General features: G+C 38.2%; 1 protein-coding gene across 1 annotated transcript; it reads left to right on the top strand.

Annotated features, from left to right (window-relative positions):
* The first annotated feature begins 61 nt into the window (after nucleotides 1-61).
* LOC117294310 lies at nucleotides 62-21,333 on the top strand. Its single transcript, XM_033776670.1, has 4 exons — nucleotides 62-172; nucleotides 3,235-3,705; nucleotides 13,751-14,032; nucleotides 21,308-21,333. Exons 2-4 carry the CDS (start codon nucleotides 3,282-3,284, stop codon nucleotides 21,331-21,333), a joined length of 732 nt encoding a protein of 243 aa, XP_033632561.1. The 5' UTR covers nucleotides 62-172; nucleotides 3,235-3,281.
* Nucleotides 21,334-21,710: the final 377 nt, after the last annotated feature.

The following is a 21,710-nucleotide window of genomic DNA, read 5'->3' as shown; positions in this document are numbered from 1 at the left end:
CTATGATTGGGGTATGAGCGTATTCTGCGCATGTAGAATTTCTGCAGGTAGAGAAATAGTCAGGCACGAATGTCGAGAGCAGCAGGAGGACCAGCATATTTGTCGTAATTTTTTCTGGTTTCGTCCTTGTTTTTCCCAACGTTTTTCATGTGAGACAAGTATCGAGAAATCAGTAAGTACATTTATGTCATGTTATAGTTTTAATGTAGAGTATTTGTTTCTGTACAGTTGAGTTGGAAATGGTTCGAAGAAAAAAAATTGTTTGGGGGTTTCGTCGTCGTGCACACAAGAGGCTGATTGCTATGCTGGCAATGAGTGGTCACTCGCTATACAGACAGCAGAACTAAAAAGGGTCAACTTGGGTCTCTCGCTGCCTGGCACTGATGTGTTCACTATTGAGGTCGTCTTCGCATTCTAGCCAGTTACTTAGTCAGTAGCACCGGTCCAGCAGTAGCACTGCAGTCCCAAGCCAAGGCAAGGGCCAAGTGAACACAAAAAGTCACAAGTCTCTAGTCTATAAAACTATAGCGGTACACATGATGACATAAGTATTGAAAAGATTGACACATTGCATTGTATTAATTTTTTTGAATAACTTTCCGTATGGCGCCACCACTTTGTTAACTAATTTTTACAAAAAGAATATCTCATTGAGTTGAGGTAAATTTAATAGATGCTAAATTAGCCTACTATTATATATTATTTCATATATCTAATGAAAAAGTGGTGGCGCCATCATGGCCATACGGAAACTTTTCCCTTTTTTTGTGTGTTTCTCTTTTTTTTTGTATCTCTTTTTCGAACTTCAAAACAAAGATACAGTGCCAACTTCCCATGATATTGATAATTATTATAACCAAAGCAGTGTAAACATTTTTTGTTTGGACTGGCCAGTTTATGGTTGAATCATGGACAGAGGTAAAATATAGAATAACTTATGAACTGCTGTGCTTTTACTTTTCTTTAATTTTAATTTAACTAGGCAGTTTATCAAGTTGATTTCACGTTAGTTGCGATAACATAAGCCTCCTGCTGACGGCGTAGCCGGAGGGTTATGAGTCACTCCCATTCGATGCAGGGCGAAATATTTTAGTCAACTGATTTGCTCATTTTTTACCACTTTAAAAAATAATGACACAAATTCTATGAACACGAACTTAATCCTCAATGTCTAATGAATAACATTCAAAAACACAATTGAGAAAATATTGTGAAAAAAAAATGACAAAAACTTACCAGATTCCGGGAGCGAAACAGTCACAAATTTCCCAGGTTCTATTTTTGAACCTGTCGCTGGTTACCATGCGCTGACCCCAAGCGCTGAACCCAACCGCAGGTACCAGCCAATTGAATTGACTACCTGCCGACTGAGCCTTAGCCGAGTTTGACTAAACCATTCTGTAAAAGGGGTGTTACAAGGGGTGCTGCAATGCGGCAGTGCTTTAAGTGAGTGAACAGCGGGCATAGTAAACGGACAGCGCACACGCACTGTCGCGCTGCCTTATAACACCCCTTTTACAGAATGGTTTAGTCCAACAGCAATGAACATTGGGAAGTCACAAAATGTCGAAGCAACAGGTTCAAAATAGAACCTGGGAAATTTGTGACTGTTTCGCTCCGGGATCTGGTAAGTTTTTGTACTTTATTTCAAAATACTTTCTCAATGGTGTTTTGAATGTTATTCATTAGATATTGAGAATTAAGGTCGTGTTTATAGAATTTATGTCATGATTTTCGAGAGGGGTAAAATTGAGCAAATCTGTTGACTAGCTGTCGAAATTGTACGTGTTTGACCATTTCGCCCTGCATCGAATGGGAGTGACTCGTAACCCTCCGGCTCCGCCGTCGGCAGGAGGGTTACGTTATCGCAACTAATTTCACGTGTACCAATACGCACACACACACACACACAGCCCCCCCAAAAAGGACAAAATATATTAAATCATATGACACTTTACAGTAGGCATAGCCCCACTTGTGTGGCCAAGGATAGCTGAATCCTTAGCCACACGTCCACACCATTTTCTCATACAGCTAAGAAAAAAAAAAAATTCTGGCGCCTTATCTACGAGCCACCCGGCAGTATAAACCGGCTGAATGTGTTCACCTAACTCTTAGCTTGCTTTGTGTGTATTGAAAAGTGAAACAAATAAAAATTTAAAAGAAATTTTTAACGATAACGCTACCTTTTGCCGACTCTAATTTAATTGATTCGTGCACGGCGCAGCCATCTTGGAATATGCTAATCAGCATGACGTCATCGGCCTGCCGAGCTGTGGGCCTGTGAGGGCACGAATACAAATCAACGGCTGTTTTATGTGAATTAAGCTTGTGTACTTTTTACGCGCACGTGCTATGTAGTTCACGAAAAATACCCAAGCTAAATTCACATAAAACAGCCGTTGAGCTTCTGTCACCGGTGGAGCTTGCACAGTCTCGCGGTAAACAGGAATCAAAGTTGGTGGTCAAAGTAAAACAAGAAAAGAAGGAACTTAACCAACAATATAGGCCTACTTTGCTTTGGCAGACTTTGGTGTAGGCCAGGGGCTTGACAGTGACAATTTATACAGTGCCTCTCAAAGTTTTATTGTGGAAAACTAAAACAACACTAACAGACACTGTAGCACAGTAACTAACATTACCAATAATATTATATTAAACTGTATTAGCAGTAATGTTTCTCCTCGGTTTCATTTTTTAAAAGTGATATTGAGTGACGGGGTGATAATGATATGTTTGGTGTACACTTTTTATACTATGTTATTAAATCACAATGTTTTTGTTTTTGGATGATAGTTGTTACGATATCATTGTCACGTTGCCATGGATTGGGAGATAACTCTTTTTAAAGTAATGTTTCATTTAAATTTAATAAAATATTCTCCAAACACTGAGTTTTGGCTGTGGGCACCGTTACCATTACAGTTCCTGGCGCGATTGATGAATTATACAACAGCAACGTAATTCAAATGGTGTTTGCTAGGGTTGCAGTTTTCATAAAAAACTAACCTTCAATTAAGATTAAACAATTCACTTTAAATTTGACGCCCTTTAAGGCTCTTCTTTATAATAATAATAATACAAGGTATTTATAAAGCACTCTAACTAACAGGGGAAAGTACCATTCATTCTTTAAAACATTTTTGAGGATAAAGAGAGACTTTGTGTAAATTGGGACTTGACCAATCTTCAGTAGGGCAACTTAATAAGCAGAGTTATACTTTCTTCCTACAGTGCAAGCAGGAAGAGCTAACCTGACCTGACCACTTTGAGTAACGAGTATGCGGATAGCATCACTAGGGAACACTGAGTCCAAAGCAGATCAGTCTGACCAGGTCCAGCCCAAACGTGTGAGGAAACGGCGTCATCTTAGGTCCAGCCCACCTTACAACAGCAGTACCGCCAGCAGTAACAACTACCAGTCAACCAGCACTGTACAGGATGATGCACTGATTCCCTTCATAGACTGCTCTGCAGCAGAGGCACTCGGTCAGGTTGTGACAAGTTCCATGTTGGGACCTGGATGCAATAGTAGAACTTATACTACGTCCACTTTGTCCTCACTAGCGTCCACATCCTCCGTGACAAATCTGAACTATTGCAGATCGCCAACTGCTTTGTTACAGCAGAACTCACCGGTAGACAGAACTCATTCACCCGGATACGATCTCAGGGAGACTTCAGCCAGGCGAAGAAGTTACCAAGGTAACATGTTCAAGAAATTTGAGATTTATCAGTGTTTATTAAGTAAAAAAATTATTTGGGCTTAACTACTTGATAGAAAACTGCTAACCAATCAAAATGTTTTGATGTTGTTAATGGCCTGACGTTTTTACCCAAGTAGGAGTCTTACTAACTAGTCTTTACTCTAAAGCTACATGTAAATCGTAGCCTTCAGAGTAGTGGAAAATGTACCAAAACTCAAACTGATCCGTCATCATTTAAAACCTTCCAATTATGTTGTGTTTTTGGAAAACAGTTGACAGGAAGACAGTGGCTTTTAAAATTAGCTGGAGTGATTTTATTTATAAAGTACCAACTGTGACGATGTTTGTAGGTATGAAGAATACTTCATTTAAAAGTCATTACTCAGTATGATTGAAAGGTATTTTATCAGACTTAAAATTCAACATTTGAACAGCAAAAAACATTATGTATTGTTTTTTGTTCAAGATGTTTATAGTGAGGTATATGATGTATTATTCTGCATTCATAAATACCTCAGACAATTTCGCTATTCCTATTGGTGGAGAGAGCGTCACGTGGGTGTGTATAAACCTTTGTTAATGACCAGTAAAAAAATTTGAAACATGGGGGTGACACGCGAGCCTTCATCTGTGCTTATAAGACAGTTTTGTCATTCCTATTGGTCGAGAGCAAAGGCCGAGACAGTTGTGCCACATCATGCGATACGCGCAACGCGCACAGCATTCCCTTATAAGGAGTTGTTTACCCGAGGGCCTTACCATTTCATGAAAGAAATCATTTAACAATTATAATTTTTGCATTTATTTTACTTTTTGACCAAAAAGTGTTGATCTATGTTTTTTTACCGAAAAGGTATTTATGAATGGGAATCAATGTGTTAAACCGGTTTTCAACTAGTGGTTTAAACCCGCCGAGGCCTGGTTCTTGATAATTTACCTCGACTTCGTCTTAGTAAAATTATCAAGAACCAGGCCTTGTTGGGTTTAAACCACTAGTTGAAAACCTCTTCACCACACATTGATTTCCTTATTGATATTCGAGACCGCCGGACTTGTCCAGTCAAAAGTGTCCGGCCCAACACCAAAACTACATGTACTGGCCTCTGGCATGTGGTCCAGTGTAAAATTTGAGTCCTGGTGTCACTTTCATCCTATGTTTTTCCATGTTACCTGCTTCAACATTCCAAAATTTAATGCAGGAGTCCTACATGGATAATTATAGGATGCTTTGAAAGCGCTTGATAGCATTCCCCGCCCGGTTGGTCCTATCAAGGCAAGGTCATGTCATGACGAACAAGGTTTGTGCCTACATGGAGTTGCCATGCTGTTAAGAAGGGGTTTTCTAGAATCTAGAATTTTTCAGAGTGTGGGGTGCACCCCAAGTTATCATGTCTATTTTCTATTTATCCATATAAACCACAAGGGAAACTGACTGGGTAAGTTTTGAAATGATTTTGGGGGTTGAACAAAGAAATGACTCTAGAGTGGTATTCGAACCATCGACCTCCGGATGAACGTGTCGGTGCTGTACTAACTGAGCTATCTAGCCCTACATGTATGTTGGCGGTGTCCCTATTTTGTCAATATTTTTGTTGGTGCCAGTCAGAAGTCATACAACCGTTAACTGCCGTTTAGCCAGGGATCACACCTAAATTGCGATACAAACTGGGAAGGGGCAGCGAGGGGATCACCTTCTTTTTATTGAGTAAAAACTTCTAAAACACAAGAGTCCATGTGAATTACAGATTAATGTTGAATGCATTTCATTTGTGAATAGGACTAGAATCACATCGTAAAATCTGGCTTTTCAGTTTCCAACCTGCTTCGCCTCATGAAATGGAATAGTCTGAATTTCACCATGTCATTATTATTTTGCGACAATGCACTTACCTGTATCCAATATTTGTATAACATTTTCCATACAATTTGCGGACAAAATAATATTTTATAGTCACGCAAACTCTTGCCTGGGGTATGTCAGGAGTTTTTCCTGATTTCAGGATTTTTCATTGACCTCCCTTCCCTTGGTCTTCAGACTATCCCAAAAACAGGTAAACAGGTGAACTTGCCATGCACAGACAAAAGATTAAGCTCACGTTAAGATCAGACCTGTAGATTTCTAACAAATAACAAAATATAGTTTGTAAAAATAAACTAGAGGAATTGCCCTTACTGAAAGCAGTTTACTTGCCGTATAAATAAGTTTTCCAAGTTATGACAATGTGCCTGAGGCATTGTTTTAATTTTGAGTTTTATATATGTAGGCTTCTTTCATGCATTCCAAATTTCATCATGTGTTCTTAATATCAATGCCATACTCAATACTTTGTCCAGATGTATTCATATCAAAATTTTCAAAAATTCATTTGTTCTTGTTGGCGAGACTAGTGATTCAAAGTTTGGGGCCCTTTTTGTCAAACATGCGAACTATTTCAAGCGAGTACAGATCACTGAACTGAGCCACAATCATGCTAGGGCTACTTCTTGTTGCTAGATTGTTGTAACAGTAGCTCTGTACACATTCAGGTGTTGCACTTGGCAAGTACAGAACTGAAATGAGAATTTGCAATCGTTTAATAAGTTCACCTCGATTGCTTGTAAATCATGGATTATTTTAAATCCAAATAAGTAGTTGTCGTCTGTATGTTGAAAGGGTAAAAAGGTAGTGGAGCATTGCACCTGGTTGCCAGTCTGACAAAACAGCTTCAAAGTGAAATACATGTATAACTCAAAAGTAATATGAAAGTGACTCTACATTTATTTGGATTAGAAAAATGAACCTAATAATCCAGAATTTGCAATCGTTTTGTGCTCCCTTTCCCTGATTATTTTGAAAAGATTATAGATATCTTTAAAAACAAAGAACCTTTTAAGCCAGCCGGTATATAAGCCAGTTCATTTTCATGAATGTACTAAGCGAGTTCATTTTCATGAAAATAAATTCATAACCGCTATTATAGGCATATTCTGGAAAATATTGCAGTTCCAGGTTATAAGAAGACACTCACATGTGGAAGTAGATTCCATATTTTATTTGTTTTGTAGCCATTGTAGTTCACTTTTTGTTGGGTGTTATCAAGTTGCCTAATTTTTTAGTACTCAAGTACTATGTGTAAGCCGGGAATTTCATTTTTGAGAAAGGGCACTGTCATCAAAAAGGCTTAATTAAAGGATTCGGACACTTTTTCAAAATGTCCACAGATTTACATTAAACTTACAGGGTTTGAAGATAATGATAGTGGAAAGCTTCCCTTTAAATATTACTAACTAAGGTTGTGTAGTTTTTGAGGAATGAGTAAAACAAGTCACAAAATAGTTTTGGTCTCATGAGACCAAAACTATTTTAGCATGTAAAATCCCCTTAACCAGTTATGATATTATACCAAAACCATAGCATAACTGGTTAATACGTTTTTACATGCTAAAACTGAGACGAAAATTATTACTTTTACTCATTTCTCAAAAACCACAGCACCTCAGTAAGTAAAATTTCAAGGGAAGCTTTCTACTATCATAATCTTCAAACTGTGTAAGTTTAATGTAAATCTGTTGATACATATACCCTTTAAAGTCCATGGGCAGATGGGAACATTTAGACAGGGCACCAAGGCCAAGACCAAGCCCAGGGTACAGAGGCCATTGCCTCCATGACCTCTAGGTTATTCCAGGCCTATTTTTCTTCCTGTGCCAGGTTCTCTCTATAAATAAGTTTAGTGTAAACAAATTTCCCCCCTCAAGATTGGTTGTAAATATAGTCGAGGATTGAATGCAATTTAGTAGTCATCCAAAAACTTATGGCCTACATTTGTATCATACCTTTCTGACTTTAGAATCATCTGATCTGAAGTAAAACATAAAATACATTTTCGTATAGTTGGCTTTATATGAAAAAAAAACCATGCAAAGCTCAGCATAAACTTAACAACTTGTTCATGAAAGTCATTTACAATTTTTTGTCTTCACAATCTCAGAGAACCTGGTTTAGTATAGAACCAGTCTTGATCGCATGAAATGTGAGAAAGCTGCATTTGTCTCGCTCCTCGCTCCTTCAAGTCCTTGAGCAGCAGAATATTTCTTCAGGGGGTCCTCTTTCACCCAGGTTTAATTTTGTTTAAATAACCCAATCCACATATTTTATGCAGCGAATCAAGACACGAGTGTGCTTAGACCCCTTGTCAGCTTTCTGAGCTTAATTTAGACATGCTTATTATTTTGGACGACATGTCGTAGAAAATATTTTCATTCATGGACAGTTATTTCTGGAAAACGTGCAGTTAAAAGTTATTTGCCTGATGTTTTAATTGGACCCTAGCAGAGTCTTTCTCAAAGGCTTTATGAAAAATTTGTGAGATTGAAATTTTGCTCAATGTTTAATTTTTGACCTTTTTTATGAGCATAATTTTTTCTTTGTATTGACAAGCAGGCACAATTTTTTTTTTCATAATTTAGTCAGATTTTTCCCCTTTTTTTTTCTTATTGGAAAATCTAAAAAATTGTGCATAAATAACCCAAAAGTATCTATTAAATCAAACATCATGGATACATGTAGGTCGGCCCATGTACTCCATAAAATATTCCTAATCCTACTTGTTTTGCATGTATTTGTATTAAGTTTTTTTAATATATTATTTATTTTTGTTAAATTTAAGATGGAAGTTCAATTCGTTGTAGTTTTGAACTTTTAACCAAAAGTGTAAACCTCTTCGCAACAAATCATCCCACATGTAAACAATGGTGGACAATGGTATTGGTATTCTATATTTCCATAGATGCCTACTGGGAAGAATTACTTCAAAATTATTTAATAACCAGCTTAAATTTGATTCACAAAAAACTGAAACCAGAAGTGGTTCCTAAAAAAAGGATCTGTAGTGAGTTGGAAACAGGAAGCAGCCCTAACAAATGTGTACAGGTGGCTCAGGGTAGCCGAGTATTTTTTGGTAATTGTATGGATTCATTCATTAAAAAAATTTGTTCGCTTGCAGGATGTGAAACTAAAACTGAATAACAAAAGGATTTGAAGAGGATGGGAAAGTTTAGAAACTGAAGTGTGGTATTCATTCAAGATCCTGTACAGACCATTTTTGATCCATTTATGATCCGTTTGGAATATTAATAATCAGTTGATTGCATCAGTTGATACGTGTGTATGGCATGTATGCAATACCCTTTCCATCAGTCCTCCATCCGGCTCAATATGTGTATAATCCCATCAGTTGTAGTAGGCCACACGTGCGCTGGCCGAGGCCCTCCCGCCATCGGAGGCGAAGTCCTGCATGCTGAAGCCCGAGCGATTGTTTGTGTCTGCCAACAATAGGCCATCCGCTTATGAGTGTGTCTGGAGTGTGGCACTGTCTTGTATGGATTGCAGTGTGGAGTCCCGTGTATGGGCTGTGTTTGAACAGGGAGCATCAGATGGTTTGCACTTGTAATACTGAAGGTGCAGGCTTTTATTGGAAGAGTTGGAATTGGGAAGTAACTGCCAGAAAATGGGTATTTACCATGCTGGCAATAACCAACTTCTTTTCAATTAATCGGTTGTTAAAAATTGAAGAGAAATAGTATTGAAATTTGTATTTATACTGACTAACATAGTGACAGTTCACAAAGTATAATGTTTTCATCAAATTGTTTGTGGAATAACAACAACAGTGCTGGGGTGAATTTTTCTGTTTACATGACTGAGTTAAATCATGTTAAATCAAAGGTGGCCCATCATTTATTGACACTAAAAAATATTGTGTAAATAATACTATCAAAAGCGTAATGTTGGTAATGGTAGCACGCATCCTGCAAAAATATTAAGTCTGAAATGCCTCCTGTTGATTAGAATTGTTTGAATCTGAGGAATAAGTAATGGCTTGGTGTCTGTTCATATGCTGCATCACACTTTAATAGTGATTACCAAACATTATACCTTCCCTTTAACTGCACAATATTTATACATTTCTGGGGAAGAAATCCCTGTGCAGCATGACCTGTGCATACATAGTTCCTGACTGTGAGACGCTTGCTGAGGTCACTTTGGTTGTGCGTGCAGGCATGAACTGCAGAAGGCATGAACTTTCTCTCTCTCTCTCCTGACTTGAGAACTACATGTAAATGCACTGTTGCATACACAATGGCGACATGGACTTGTGGACATGTTTTCAGATTGAAGGCAAATGGCGCCATAGTGCTCAGAATAAATAGTGATAGATTCAGCACTTTGAGGCACTTGATATAACCTTACTTTGATATTAATGTTACACATATAAATGTATACATGGTTAAAGTACATTACATCTTCAGTTCACGCCATTAGTTCCAACCAGCATTCTCCACTCAAAACAGTATGACAAAAAAGTACAGGATTTGTAATTAGTAAATTACTTTGCATTAAATTTTCTAGTATTAGTTTTCAGGACACTGTCATTTGTTTTGATTAATCGGGATTCAGCAACTTACAAATCTTTGGTTTTAAACCAACAGAATGGACGTGTAGCATAATAAGTGGTAGGTAGCTGTGTTAGTCAGGGAGGCTAATTGCAGAAAGGAAAATTTTAATGACGAACTACATGTAAGAAATATCTGCGTGCTTTTGTAGCAACAATGTACGTACATGTATGTATGCTCACGTACACCATAAAAAGGTCATAGCAGAGTCCTACTTCTATACAGAGAAGAAGATTAAGGTTATTTTGAAGGAGTTTAGAATTGGAGTGAAAGTAATTTTTGGATGGGAATGATATGGATTTATCTTTCAAAAAGGGGCTTGAGTTTGTGTGAAGGCGCCGTCTGCTTTTTTGAATTGGCATTATTTTGTGTCATATACAGTCATGCTCAGAAATCTGTGTGGAAATTTGATCTGGTGAAATGCCATAACGCCCAATGGGAAGTTGGTGAATTCTTTCTATATAAAGGGAAGAAGGATTGAGTTTTTATTGTTTGAGCTAGGCAGCGCTTCAATACCCTGTTAAAGTAAACATTGCTTGAACAAAACAGGTAAGAAAACTCTTGCAATTGTAATTTACTTACAGGTAGAACCATAGATTGCTTTTTGTCTACGTAATGCTGATTTAAAGGTCAAATTATCAAGAAATATACAACCTAAGTCACCTGTGAAAGTTTCTGCTGTATAACATGTTTATTTGTTGAGAAAAGACCAACTGTCACAGCCTTTCAAAAAGAACAAAATCCATCCACATTTAGCGAGGTGATGCGGGTACCAGCTTTATCTCTGGCCTTAGAACCCCCAAATTAAAGTTTTGGAGATTCAGAATTTCTAAGACGTACTTTTATGGTTTCTTATAAACAGGGGCATTTCAGGCAAACTTTGTGGATAGAAATACTTTTTTTTTTTCCTGGATCATTGCCGAAGTATTAACCTATTAACAGCAAAGTGAGGGCACATTTCACTGCAGTGGATGTTTTTGCGTTCATGTTTTAATTTGATAATTTTTCTAGACAGCATTGTGTCAGCCTAGGCTGCACAATGTATCTCAGGATGTGTTCAATTCCCTTCTAGTTCAATTTTCAATTAAATTAAGAGTTGTTTCCACCATGCAAGTTGAACAGTTACACCATGGTTACACTGAATACTAAGACAATTATGCCTCGATTAAAGTGATCCAGTGCTGCATATTGTGCTAAACAACCGTTTTGTGCCATTGGAAAAATATGACAAATTGTGATTAAATAGCCTGAAATCTCTTTTACATACCTTTTTGAGAAACAATTTTCCCCCCAAAGATAACAATTTAGTTTGTAACATTTATCTGGATTTAATACACTAATTGTATCACCTTTCACCTTAAGGTTCTATACAGGATTGGTGAGGACAAAGAATGTAATTGTTTAATTTTAGTCTAAAAGTCTGAGAGCTAGAACTTCTAACTTTGTAAAAACCAAAATTAAGGACGAGTTAAAAAATAAATCTAGCTCAGTATTAGCTGCCAATAAAAAAATCCACACTGTAGATGCAGTGGTGCCAGGTTTTATATTTGTGTACCAGATTGCTTCAAAATCAGTTCGCCATAATGGTTGGGATGTTGCTTGGATTCAGACTTCAACCGGAATCCTTTTAACGTTGATTTTGCATTGACACAATATCACTATGGTCTTTTACATACCATGGCTATCAGTCATCACACTTTTAAAGCCGGATTTATACTTCCTGCAATGTGAATGCGAAGTGTTTTTTGACGTCACATTGGTGTTTCCATAGCGAATGTTTCGCAGAAGTTAAGCATAGCAAACCTTTTTTGGGGAAATTGTGGTGTCAAAATTGGTACCGCATTCGCATTCACTGGGAGAATGAACCGGCCTAACTGTACTGCTTCTGTTGGTACTCTGTCTTACATTGATAATACTCTAGTAGACCAAGGAATCCACCTGTCTTGTTGTTAGTATCACTATGTCACACTGGTCCCCATGGGTAACCAAACATTGCCAAGCAGTTAAGCTGCATCCATTGCCCCAGTTCACTGCCCAGCTGCTGTCTTGTCATGCCCTGCTGAGGTCTTCTAAAGAAAATGATGGAGACAGGTGGTTTCTTACCCTTTACCACCAACTGGATGTTTGTGTTTCTTTGGAGCAGGCTGGGTCCAGGTCCATTAGAAAACACGGCTATACACACTAAGCACACCAGGGACAACTTTTGTTTTTGCTAGTTAAATGCAATCTAAATTCTAATTCGTGGATACAGCTGATCATAGAAACATAAAAAACATTTGCTTTGTCAAGTGAATTTGTATAGTTGCTTGGTCAATATTTCCTGCATTATCAAACTTGCCCCAATTGATGTGAGTTTGTAGTTTGTTGTACATGTACTACATGTATGGTTGTACTGTTGTATCTTGTCACTGACATTAACAAAAAGACAGGTTTGTTTGAAAATTTAAAATATATTCTGCATACATGTACATTACAAAAGTGTGTATGTCTGATCAGAATGAAAAAATAAACATAATGCTACACAAGTAATACAATTTATGTCTAGGGCTTTGCATGTTTGATTTGTGTGACTTCTCATCCAATTTCATATTGAGTCATGCCAATTAAAATAATTATACCCACTGCTGCCATTGACAGTGATCGAAGGCTCAATGCTCCAGTATGACAAAGAATGGTGCATTATTACTCACAAAAGATTTCTCACATTGTCATGTAGTCCATATTACAGTCTCCCCATCCTTCCCAAACCATCTTTAATCACATGGCTTCTATTGAACTGACCTCTCTCACAAGAGCAACCATATCTACCCCTTGCTGGTAATTTGTTGTCTCATTTTTGCCTTGAAATTTGAAGTGATGCTTGAAGTGATGCAGAGATGTGTGTTGCTGCAATGTGATTTTCCGATCGTGTGTATGTTATGTGAATGTTCACTGTTGGTTCATCATGCTAAACTTGCTGCAGTTTCACTTTTGCTTAGGATTGTTTCTAATAACGGTCAATGCTTTATAGGTGCTTACAATTTCACAATAGTTGAAGGGGCTGTTGGATTAAATTAAGGCTGTTAAAGTAATGGATTAAAGTAATGGCTACGACTGTTGCTAAGGGTGTTGCTAAGGACGTACTATAGCTGTAGCCAGAGCCGTAGCTACCTATTTGGGTATGGCGTACATAAAAAAAATATACTTACTCCTATTTTAAATTTTATGCCGCAGTCAATAATTCTGAATTTGATTGAAATTTATTCTGAGTTGTAAGGCATCGTCACAGCTCTCTGTCCTTTGTCAGGTATGACCGCTGCAATATTTTGCCCGTCTCATTTGCCCTTGACATCCTTAGTGGTTTTGGACAGAGAGTTGTGACAGGAAAAGTGACAGGACAAGTGACCGTACCGTCTCCCTAATACCGAATGTCAATATCTTAGTTCAGTCAGAAGCAAAACAACTGTTAACTGCCACATGGCCAAGGATCAAACCTAAGTTTATGATACAACATGGGAAGCAGTAGCAGAGGGATCCCCTTCAGGATATACAACATATCTTATCAATTTGCATTGTCTAAAACAAAAGTTCATATTGGTCTTCATTTATTCCCTGATTCCTTGGATCAGAGTTTACAGAGAGCAGTGGTCAGCCAATGCCGCATCACCCCCCTGTGTGCATCCAGGAAAATCAACCACAAGAGCGAGGAAGAAAGGTAAGACTTCACCTCTCAGCCTCACTATCACAGCATTCTCAGCCTCACTATGACAGTGTTCTCCTTGAACAGCTAGTTGAAACAGTTTCATTGTACGGACCAGTCAAAGTTCTCTTCAAGTGCTCCGGCTGGCTAGTTTATACAAAATATGACCTGGTGAAAAAGTCGGCTAACCAGTTGATGTTTAATAAATCAAGTAATAAAGCACAATGGAAAATGACTAAATTTTTGCCAGTGGTTATTAGGTTATTATGAAATGATCCCTGTTTGCTCCAACTTACGTTTCTTAATTAAAAGTTAAACGAAAGCAAGACTTAGCAGGTGAAGTTGTACTGCTGTTTAGAAAACTGTGAAGGTTTTACCCCCTCCAAATGTACTTGGTACACTAGTAATTTAAAGCGGATGATTCATATTCAGGGCATGTTCATTTTACACATCTTGATGTGTAAATGGTCAGGATGCTTGTAATCACAAACTATCTTGGTCTACGGTTCTAGATGACATTTCACACCCATCTTTAAAAAAAAGAATCAAGCCACGTTTTAGATAATTAGCTTCAGTGATCACACTCTTTCTAGAGCAAGGGTAGTGATGACACAAAGTTCCCAGAGAGACTCTTGTAGACATGCCAGAGTGAAAGTCGTCAGTGCTTCCATTCCCTTGATACTGTTCGCAGGAAAATGAGTTCAGGCAAGGTGCAATTAATGAGTGTATGTAGTTGTCTGATTGTGTGCCCTGAAAATGTACCATTTGTGGATACAGACCAGCCAAGTTAAAATGGACTCATGAGTTCTTGTCGGGTTTACTCAATTTAGTTTATCTATGCACTGACTTAAAACTATAATTTTGAAGTGAAACTTGACTTAGGGGAGTTTTGTTTGTCTCCACTTTTTATGTAATGTTACATTGTAATTAAACTTATTTTATAGTCATTGTGATGGCATTGTAATTTGCATGTATGTAACCTATGACTAACTGATAACTTGCCTGCATGATGTCCAAATGTAGAGATGTCAAGCATTTCCCTCTGAAAAGACAACTAAATGACCCAAGACAGACATACTGTAGAGACGAATGTGCTCCGAATAGGGCAAAGTACTCTGACAATGAAGCACTTTCAATGCATTACAAAGATCATTAAATTAGTTTAACATCATGAGATTGTAAATTTTGGAAAATTATGTGTACAAATGCACCTCATACTTATCGACTGGGGAGAAGAAAGAGTGCACTTTTTATATCCTGTTGAGGGTTTGCATCAAATCAAGTCAGATATCTGCTATCTTTTTATGCAGTAAGTCCCTTGAGGATTTTGGGAAAATCATGAAAAACACTGGACCGCAGGACCGGAGGCCAATGAATTTAGCATCAGGCCAGTAAAGGCATGTCCAGACAAGTCCAGCAGTTTTGTGTTTGTGTTCAAGTATTCACTTGTCAGTCTGACAAATATAGTTATGTTTATTATTGAAGAATACTTGTATTTATATAAGATCAATCTTCTCTTTTGTGTCTAGTGCTTTTTTTTTCTCAAATTCAAACTGTTCAATTGTTAAAAACTGTGACAGACACTTTTTCTGCTTATTTCAATTCTGGTCTTGTTTATACAATTCGGGTCTAGTAAATGTTTTGAGTGTCAAACCCTTTAGATGTGACGGGTTTTCCCAAAAATTTGAGCCCTGTTAGGGGGGTTGGTAGGAGGGTGGTTGTGCCAATTTCAATAACTTTCATCCGTCCAAGGCCTTAGCGTTTAGCTCAGATCTTGGAGGAACTGGGGTAACAGTTATATAAAGGAAAACCGTCTCACTAAATGATCTCTGTGGTTTTTCGTGCGTCACTTGATTTGTACGATGTGTACACAGGAAGTTTTGCTTACTATCCCATCTAGTGATTACTGCAGGGGATTACATCCCATGGCAAAGTTTTGCAATAATCAAGGACAGGTCTCAAACATTCTGCCAATCACATGTAGAGCAAACTTTGGTTAACAGTACAGCAATCTGGAAAGTTTTATGTGAAGCCAGAGTAATTTGATTTCCATACGAAGTATACATATATCCTCCATACAAAATCCAAAATGAATAAGGAGGGATTTTCAAAAAGTCAGGACTTGTGGTGAGATGCCTGATTGAAGGACAAACGGAACATAAACAGGAACAAGAATGTACGAACAAACAGGTTGAACCAACAGGAAAAAAAATTTAAAATGTGTTAGGGTGCTGATTATAGTAAGGATATTTTCTTTGATAATTTCTGATACTGTAATTGATGGTTGTCCCTTTTGAGCAAAGGTTCTTCACCCACACAGAAGTTCCAGGCCCGCCTTGGGCTTGACAAGTGCTTTTCAACCCGTTTTTCTATGTGAGTCGGATGTATTGGCATGCTATTTTGGTGGACCATGGTACCATAGATACAAATTGTTTGTAGCACTGCAGTGCATCATCCTGGGATGAGATGATTTAAAATTTGATATGTATCAGTGTCCTCTTTGATAAGCTGTAGCATATAGGGCCGATACGCACAAATTGCATTCCTATCTGTGTAAATTTTGATTGATACAAGCAAAAAACTAACAAAAATAAAAATAATATAAAAATGGTCTAAAAGGCATCCATGACTGGATCGAAACTGAGACTTTTCCATGGAATGGCCATCTTGTTTTCCTCCCATTCAATGTATGATTCTTCTCAAGACCACAGCTATGACTTTAAGGCCACTAGATGGAATCTTTCAATTCATGGAGTTTGGGGCTCGATTAGACAACTCTCCGCAATTTACTTTGACCTTTTTTCTCTTCATATGTTTTTTTCTTTTTCTGCAAGATCCCTAATGTGAGTCATGAAATTTTAAATGTGGAAAAAAGTTTTGTTCTATTGAATAGGAACACATACAGTACTGCATGTACACACATCTCCAAGTCCAAATTGGCAAACTTTGGACTGCTCCCGCCTCTCCCCTTTTTGTGTTAAGTCTGAGCAATGCAAAGAATTTGTAAACTTGGTTTCCGTTGTCATTGTTTTCATTTGTTGCTGTCCTGAACATTCACACATGTGAATGAGGAAAAACATTGGTTTTGTTTATCTAGACACAATGATGAGTGATATACCCACAGCTTGAAACCCTAGCGTCACTTCAGACATGGCTGTTTGACTGTTAAATATCATATTTTTGTACTGTTTAAAAATAGAGGTGACTAGACTATCCCTTTAAGTCCATGACACAGCAATGCGCCCAGTGCCCTGTCCCGTTGACAGTGATAGAAGAGGGCAACCTGACGAAATCCCAATCACTCGGCTTCCTGCTGGAATCCCATGCTGTATCAGGCAGTCAAAGCCATAGTGAATCCCATTTAAAGGGACACCACGAATGGTTTTCAAGCAGAGCAATTTTGTTTTTAGAGAAGAGGCAGTGCTCGAGACACTTCAGCTGCATGTTGACTGAAAAAGAATTAATTGTGTAAGGTGAACACTGGTTAGTAGGGGGAGGGGGTGATACATGTACTTGCCAACTCTCCCTGATTCTGCAGAGAGCTCCCTGAAACTCGACCAATCTTTTCATGTTCTGATGAACAAATTTTTCGGTCTGAATTCTTTATTGAAAATTTGCAGAGCAAAAAAACCCAGAATAAGATTACCAGCCAAACTGTCACATTACAAGTACAATTGGTGAATAATATCCTGCTCATTTCTGCTTAGCAGTAAATTGTTTTAAAAGCAGTATTTTCTGCTTCAGCGGCTTTATGAAATTGGGTCCCAGGCATTATGCTCTCTCTTATTTGAAGTTACGAAAATAATATTTATGAAATGGTTATAATATCGTTATGCAGTACATTACTTGTTTGTATTCCATTGATGTGTTCACCATCAAGCTAGAGAAACATGTCTCATCTTGTCTTGCTCTTAGTTTTGGGTTCGTTTGCGCAGAGGATTGACACACATGCTACCTGTACATGTTTGGACATTATGTTATCTTTCTTGCCAAGGGGACTTTCACTTTAAGGTCAAGATCATTCTTTTTGATAGTACCTACCATGAGTTTTCTTCCATCAATTCATTATTCAATATTAAAAAATATATTAGTGTTTTGTAGTAAGTGCCATGGAAAGAACCAAAAAGTAAACAAATTATGATTTTGCGTCTCATCACAAGATGATTTTGCCACCACCTTAAATGTTAATCATCTTCACGATGTACAATAGTAAATATAAATTCCCTGGCATGGCTGAGATGTAAAGAGCACCAAACTCAAACTTTTATGTTTCTCATCAGCAGAGTGTGGGTTCTTGACACTTGTGTTCTTAAGGCATGGGGCGTAAAGCTGTAGGTCTGTGTGTTGTGTAATGTAGGTAAAAGAACCCAGTTACACATTATCGTTAAGAAAAGGGGTTCGCCTCTATTTCTGGCAGTGGCTGCTGTGTGCAGTCAGCACCACCTCAGTGAAACGCAAAATTGTATTCTAAATTTAAAACATGTCTTAATATGTTTTGGTTTGTTCAAGCGCCTTCAGTCTCATCACAAGATGATTTTGCCACCACCTTAAATGATAATCATCTCCACGATGTACATTGTACATTATATGAACACCTTGGCATGGCTGAGATGTAAAGAGCACCAAACTCAAACTTTTATGTGTCTGATCAGCAGAGTGTGGGTTCTTGATTGGTTCTTATATTGGTTCTTATTGGTAGATACATGCACTAGGATAAGACTATGTAAAATGTTTTTTTACCATCTCATTATGTTAAACTGGGTCTGAACTATGTTGCCCCTTCATGCCTTTTGATAGTTTGTTTTTTGGGGGATTTGTTTGAAGTGGGAAAACCCCCAGAAAGATGACTGCACAGAGAAAGAAAGATCTGATCAGTCTTGCCAAGATAAACAAATGTGACAAATACATTACAATCTACATCCGTTAATCGAACAGCAACAAGGCACATGCACTCTCTTATTCTTGTTTTGTTTGATAAGGACAAAGCTTTTTGTTCAACACAAATATTTTGGTAATTAATTTTTTTGCCATTTTCCTTAAGAATTACGCTGACCAGAGATATGTGTATTTTCAAAAGATTCTCACCATCAAGATGGCATGCAACTTTTCAGCAGATGAGCTGATTTCCTTATTTTGTGGTTTCTCAGCTGGGTCTTTGAAAACTGAAAAAAAGTACAAAGTCTTGATGTGCACTTTTTTGTATTATTTTACAAAATGCATTTTCATGCCTGACAAAGGAACAGCTCATTTCTATTTCCGTGTGCATTTGACACAATTATTACCAAATCCATGTTAGACTGTCAAGTTGAGTGGTCTTATTTGTGAGAACTTAAATGTGTCCTGGAAGCAGTCACCAGCAAATTGGGACTGACTAATTTCTTATCAAAATCTTTTTTTAAGGGTTTATTTATACACCATAATAATGCAATGCCATCCTGTTCCAGTGTTTTCCAAACTGCGTCTTCGTCATTCTGCGCATGTAACCCTTATTTTCATTCGTAAATCCACAGTGTAATTTCAGACTACACCCATCCTGGGCGGGGGTTCATCATAAGAATGACTTGTGGGGTGGGTAATGAGACCCCTTCCCCCGGAACGATTGGTCTAATGTGGTGATTAGGATCAGGTCTAGCTGCACACAGCAACTAAGGTTTGGTGGAAGGGTGAAGTGGGTGGGGGGGGGGGGGGTTGGGGGAGGGGGTTCCCAAGCTGTGTAGTTCAAACCAAGTACAGTCAGAGGAAGGCCTATCAATGGTATTTTAGGACCACTACGTGTAGACACGTACTCTTCAACCCTCTCTACGAGTTGCAATAAGCTAATTCAATTCAACGAAAAACCAATGTTGTATACACACTTATCTTGACTATGTGGATGGGATTGAATTATGATTTGCGAGTCGTGGATTTCTGGTACACCAATATGTAGGGGTATCTAGGTTAACTCATAAATCATGTACAAGGGCTTGGCCCTTATCGGGTCGTCAGTGGCCTGGCTCCAGTGATATAGAGAGGCGAAGTTTGACTCTCAGACAATAATCAGTTGTTTGTTGGGAACTAGAAGAAAGAAATGAACATGATGAATTACTGCAAATGGGTCGCCTCCAAACAAGGTAATGTTTGTTTTGGAACTATCACTATATAGCCTTTGTTTAGGGTTTGCCAGCAGGGCCCAATTTCATAGAGCTGTTTTAAGCAGACAAAATTGCTTGAAGATTATCTGCTCTGCAAAATTTGTAGGATACCAGTCACATTTTATAAGTGTGACATGGTATTTTAGCTGGTAATCCTACTTTGGTTATCATAATTTTGTTGTGCTTAGCTACTTGTTGTGCTCTTACAAAAGCTGGAAATACTGCGTAGTTTATTTCTTTTCTTAGGTAAAGTCAGCATTTGAACAAAAACACAATGACCGCTTGACTAGTCCAGTAATGAGTTTACTTGCGCAATGCTTAAAACACTGGCCTCAGGCTTCAGTCCAGTGTTAATTTCGAGTCCCGAGGGGAGAACACCTGATCAAAATTACAAAAAATATTGCATAAAAAATTCCTGAACTTGTGTATTCAGGACTACGGAAAACATAAGTAATATTGATATTATAAACAGTCTTGCTTTTGTAACAGAAAAAAATAATGGGTTGACATGGCAGCCCAGGGGGTGAGTTTCAAACAATACAAAGGTACGTAATTTTGACAAAAGGCCTTATAAAAAGGAGAGTAATAAATTGAGCATCACTGAGAGTTAATCAGACTGATCGTAGGTAGGGCATTGTCTCTTTTGTGCATCTCGGTGGTGGTGTCAAATTAGTAAACGCAAAAGACCCGCTCACTATTACTGTTTGGGGTGGGTGGGTAGGAAAGTGGTGCAACAAATTACTTTAAATTTATAAAATGTTAAACAAGGAACTCCATCGATTGCTTAAACTTGATTTAGAAATGGTACCAATTATTGCTCAGTCAACACAGTTTCTCCCTTGCAGTTTACTTTTGTGTATGTGTAATTCAAGACAAATATTGGGATAATTACATGCTGGCACAATTTCAACCCTGAAGTATCTTTGGCCATTGATCTGAATAAAAGGGGCCAACTTGTTAAAATAATAGACTCTGATAAAACAAGGTTGTGTGTTTATGTTTTGAAATTCAGTCTCGGCTGGCTGGGCTGTGTGTACACTGATTAGGAAAGGAACGTCCACTTGATCACTGAGGATGCATTTCATATGGAGTCACGATAGATCAGTTTAGCGTATACCTACAATCTGGCGTCAGTTCATGTAACCTGATGCTGCCCCCCTACATCTATTTTTCCCCGTGTCACATTCCCCCTTCCAATCGTGATATCATTTTTCTCCCCAGAACATTTTTGTTCTCACCCCCTTCTCTCTCGCAGCACAATGGAAGAGAAATTCAGATATCAATTAGTTCATCTCTCATCAGTCACTTGCAGATAATCAAATGAACTCCTGGGGGATTCTCCTCTTGATCATCAGGGTTTCTTGCTGAGCTTGGGATGTGAGGGTTCAATAACCGCAGCGCACCCTTATAGTATAGGCTGCCTCTTAAACAAGCTTATGTCCCTCTCTCGCGCAGTCTCTTTCTCTCCTCTCTCTCTGAATTCACTGGCTCTGCCACTGGGCACAGCCACAGGCTAGAGAGCCTACTACTAATAGTGATGATGGGTATGCGGGACAAGTTCAATGGCCCCACTATTAGTACAGATTATCCCTGATTGCGATTCTCCTTATGCATCAGGTTTGTGTGTGGCTGGGCTTTAATAACCGTGCTTTAGAGGGTTGGACACCAATCAACTCAATTCTGCCATAATTTGCTCACATTGGGATCAGAGGAGAGATTTTTTCCCCTCCCCAATTTGGCTTCCATTCCGAGTATTAT

This window comes from Asterias rubens, chromosome 9, assembly GCF_902459465.1.
Source record: "Asterias rubens chromosome 9, eAstRub1.3, whole genome shotgun sequence".
Lineage (NCBI taxonomy): Eukaryota > Metazoa > Echinodermata > Asteroidea > Forcipulatida > Asteriidae > Asterias > Asterias rubens.
The sequence above is the reverse complement of the archived record's forward strand: the minus strand, read 5'-3'. Positions and strand labels throughout refer to the sequence as shown.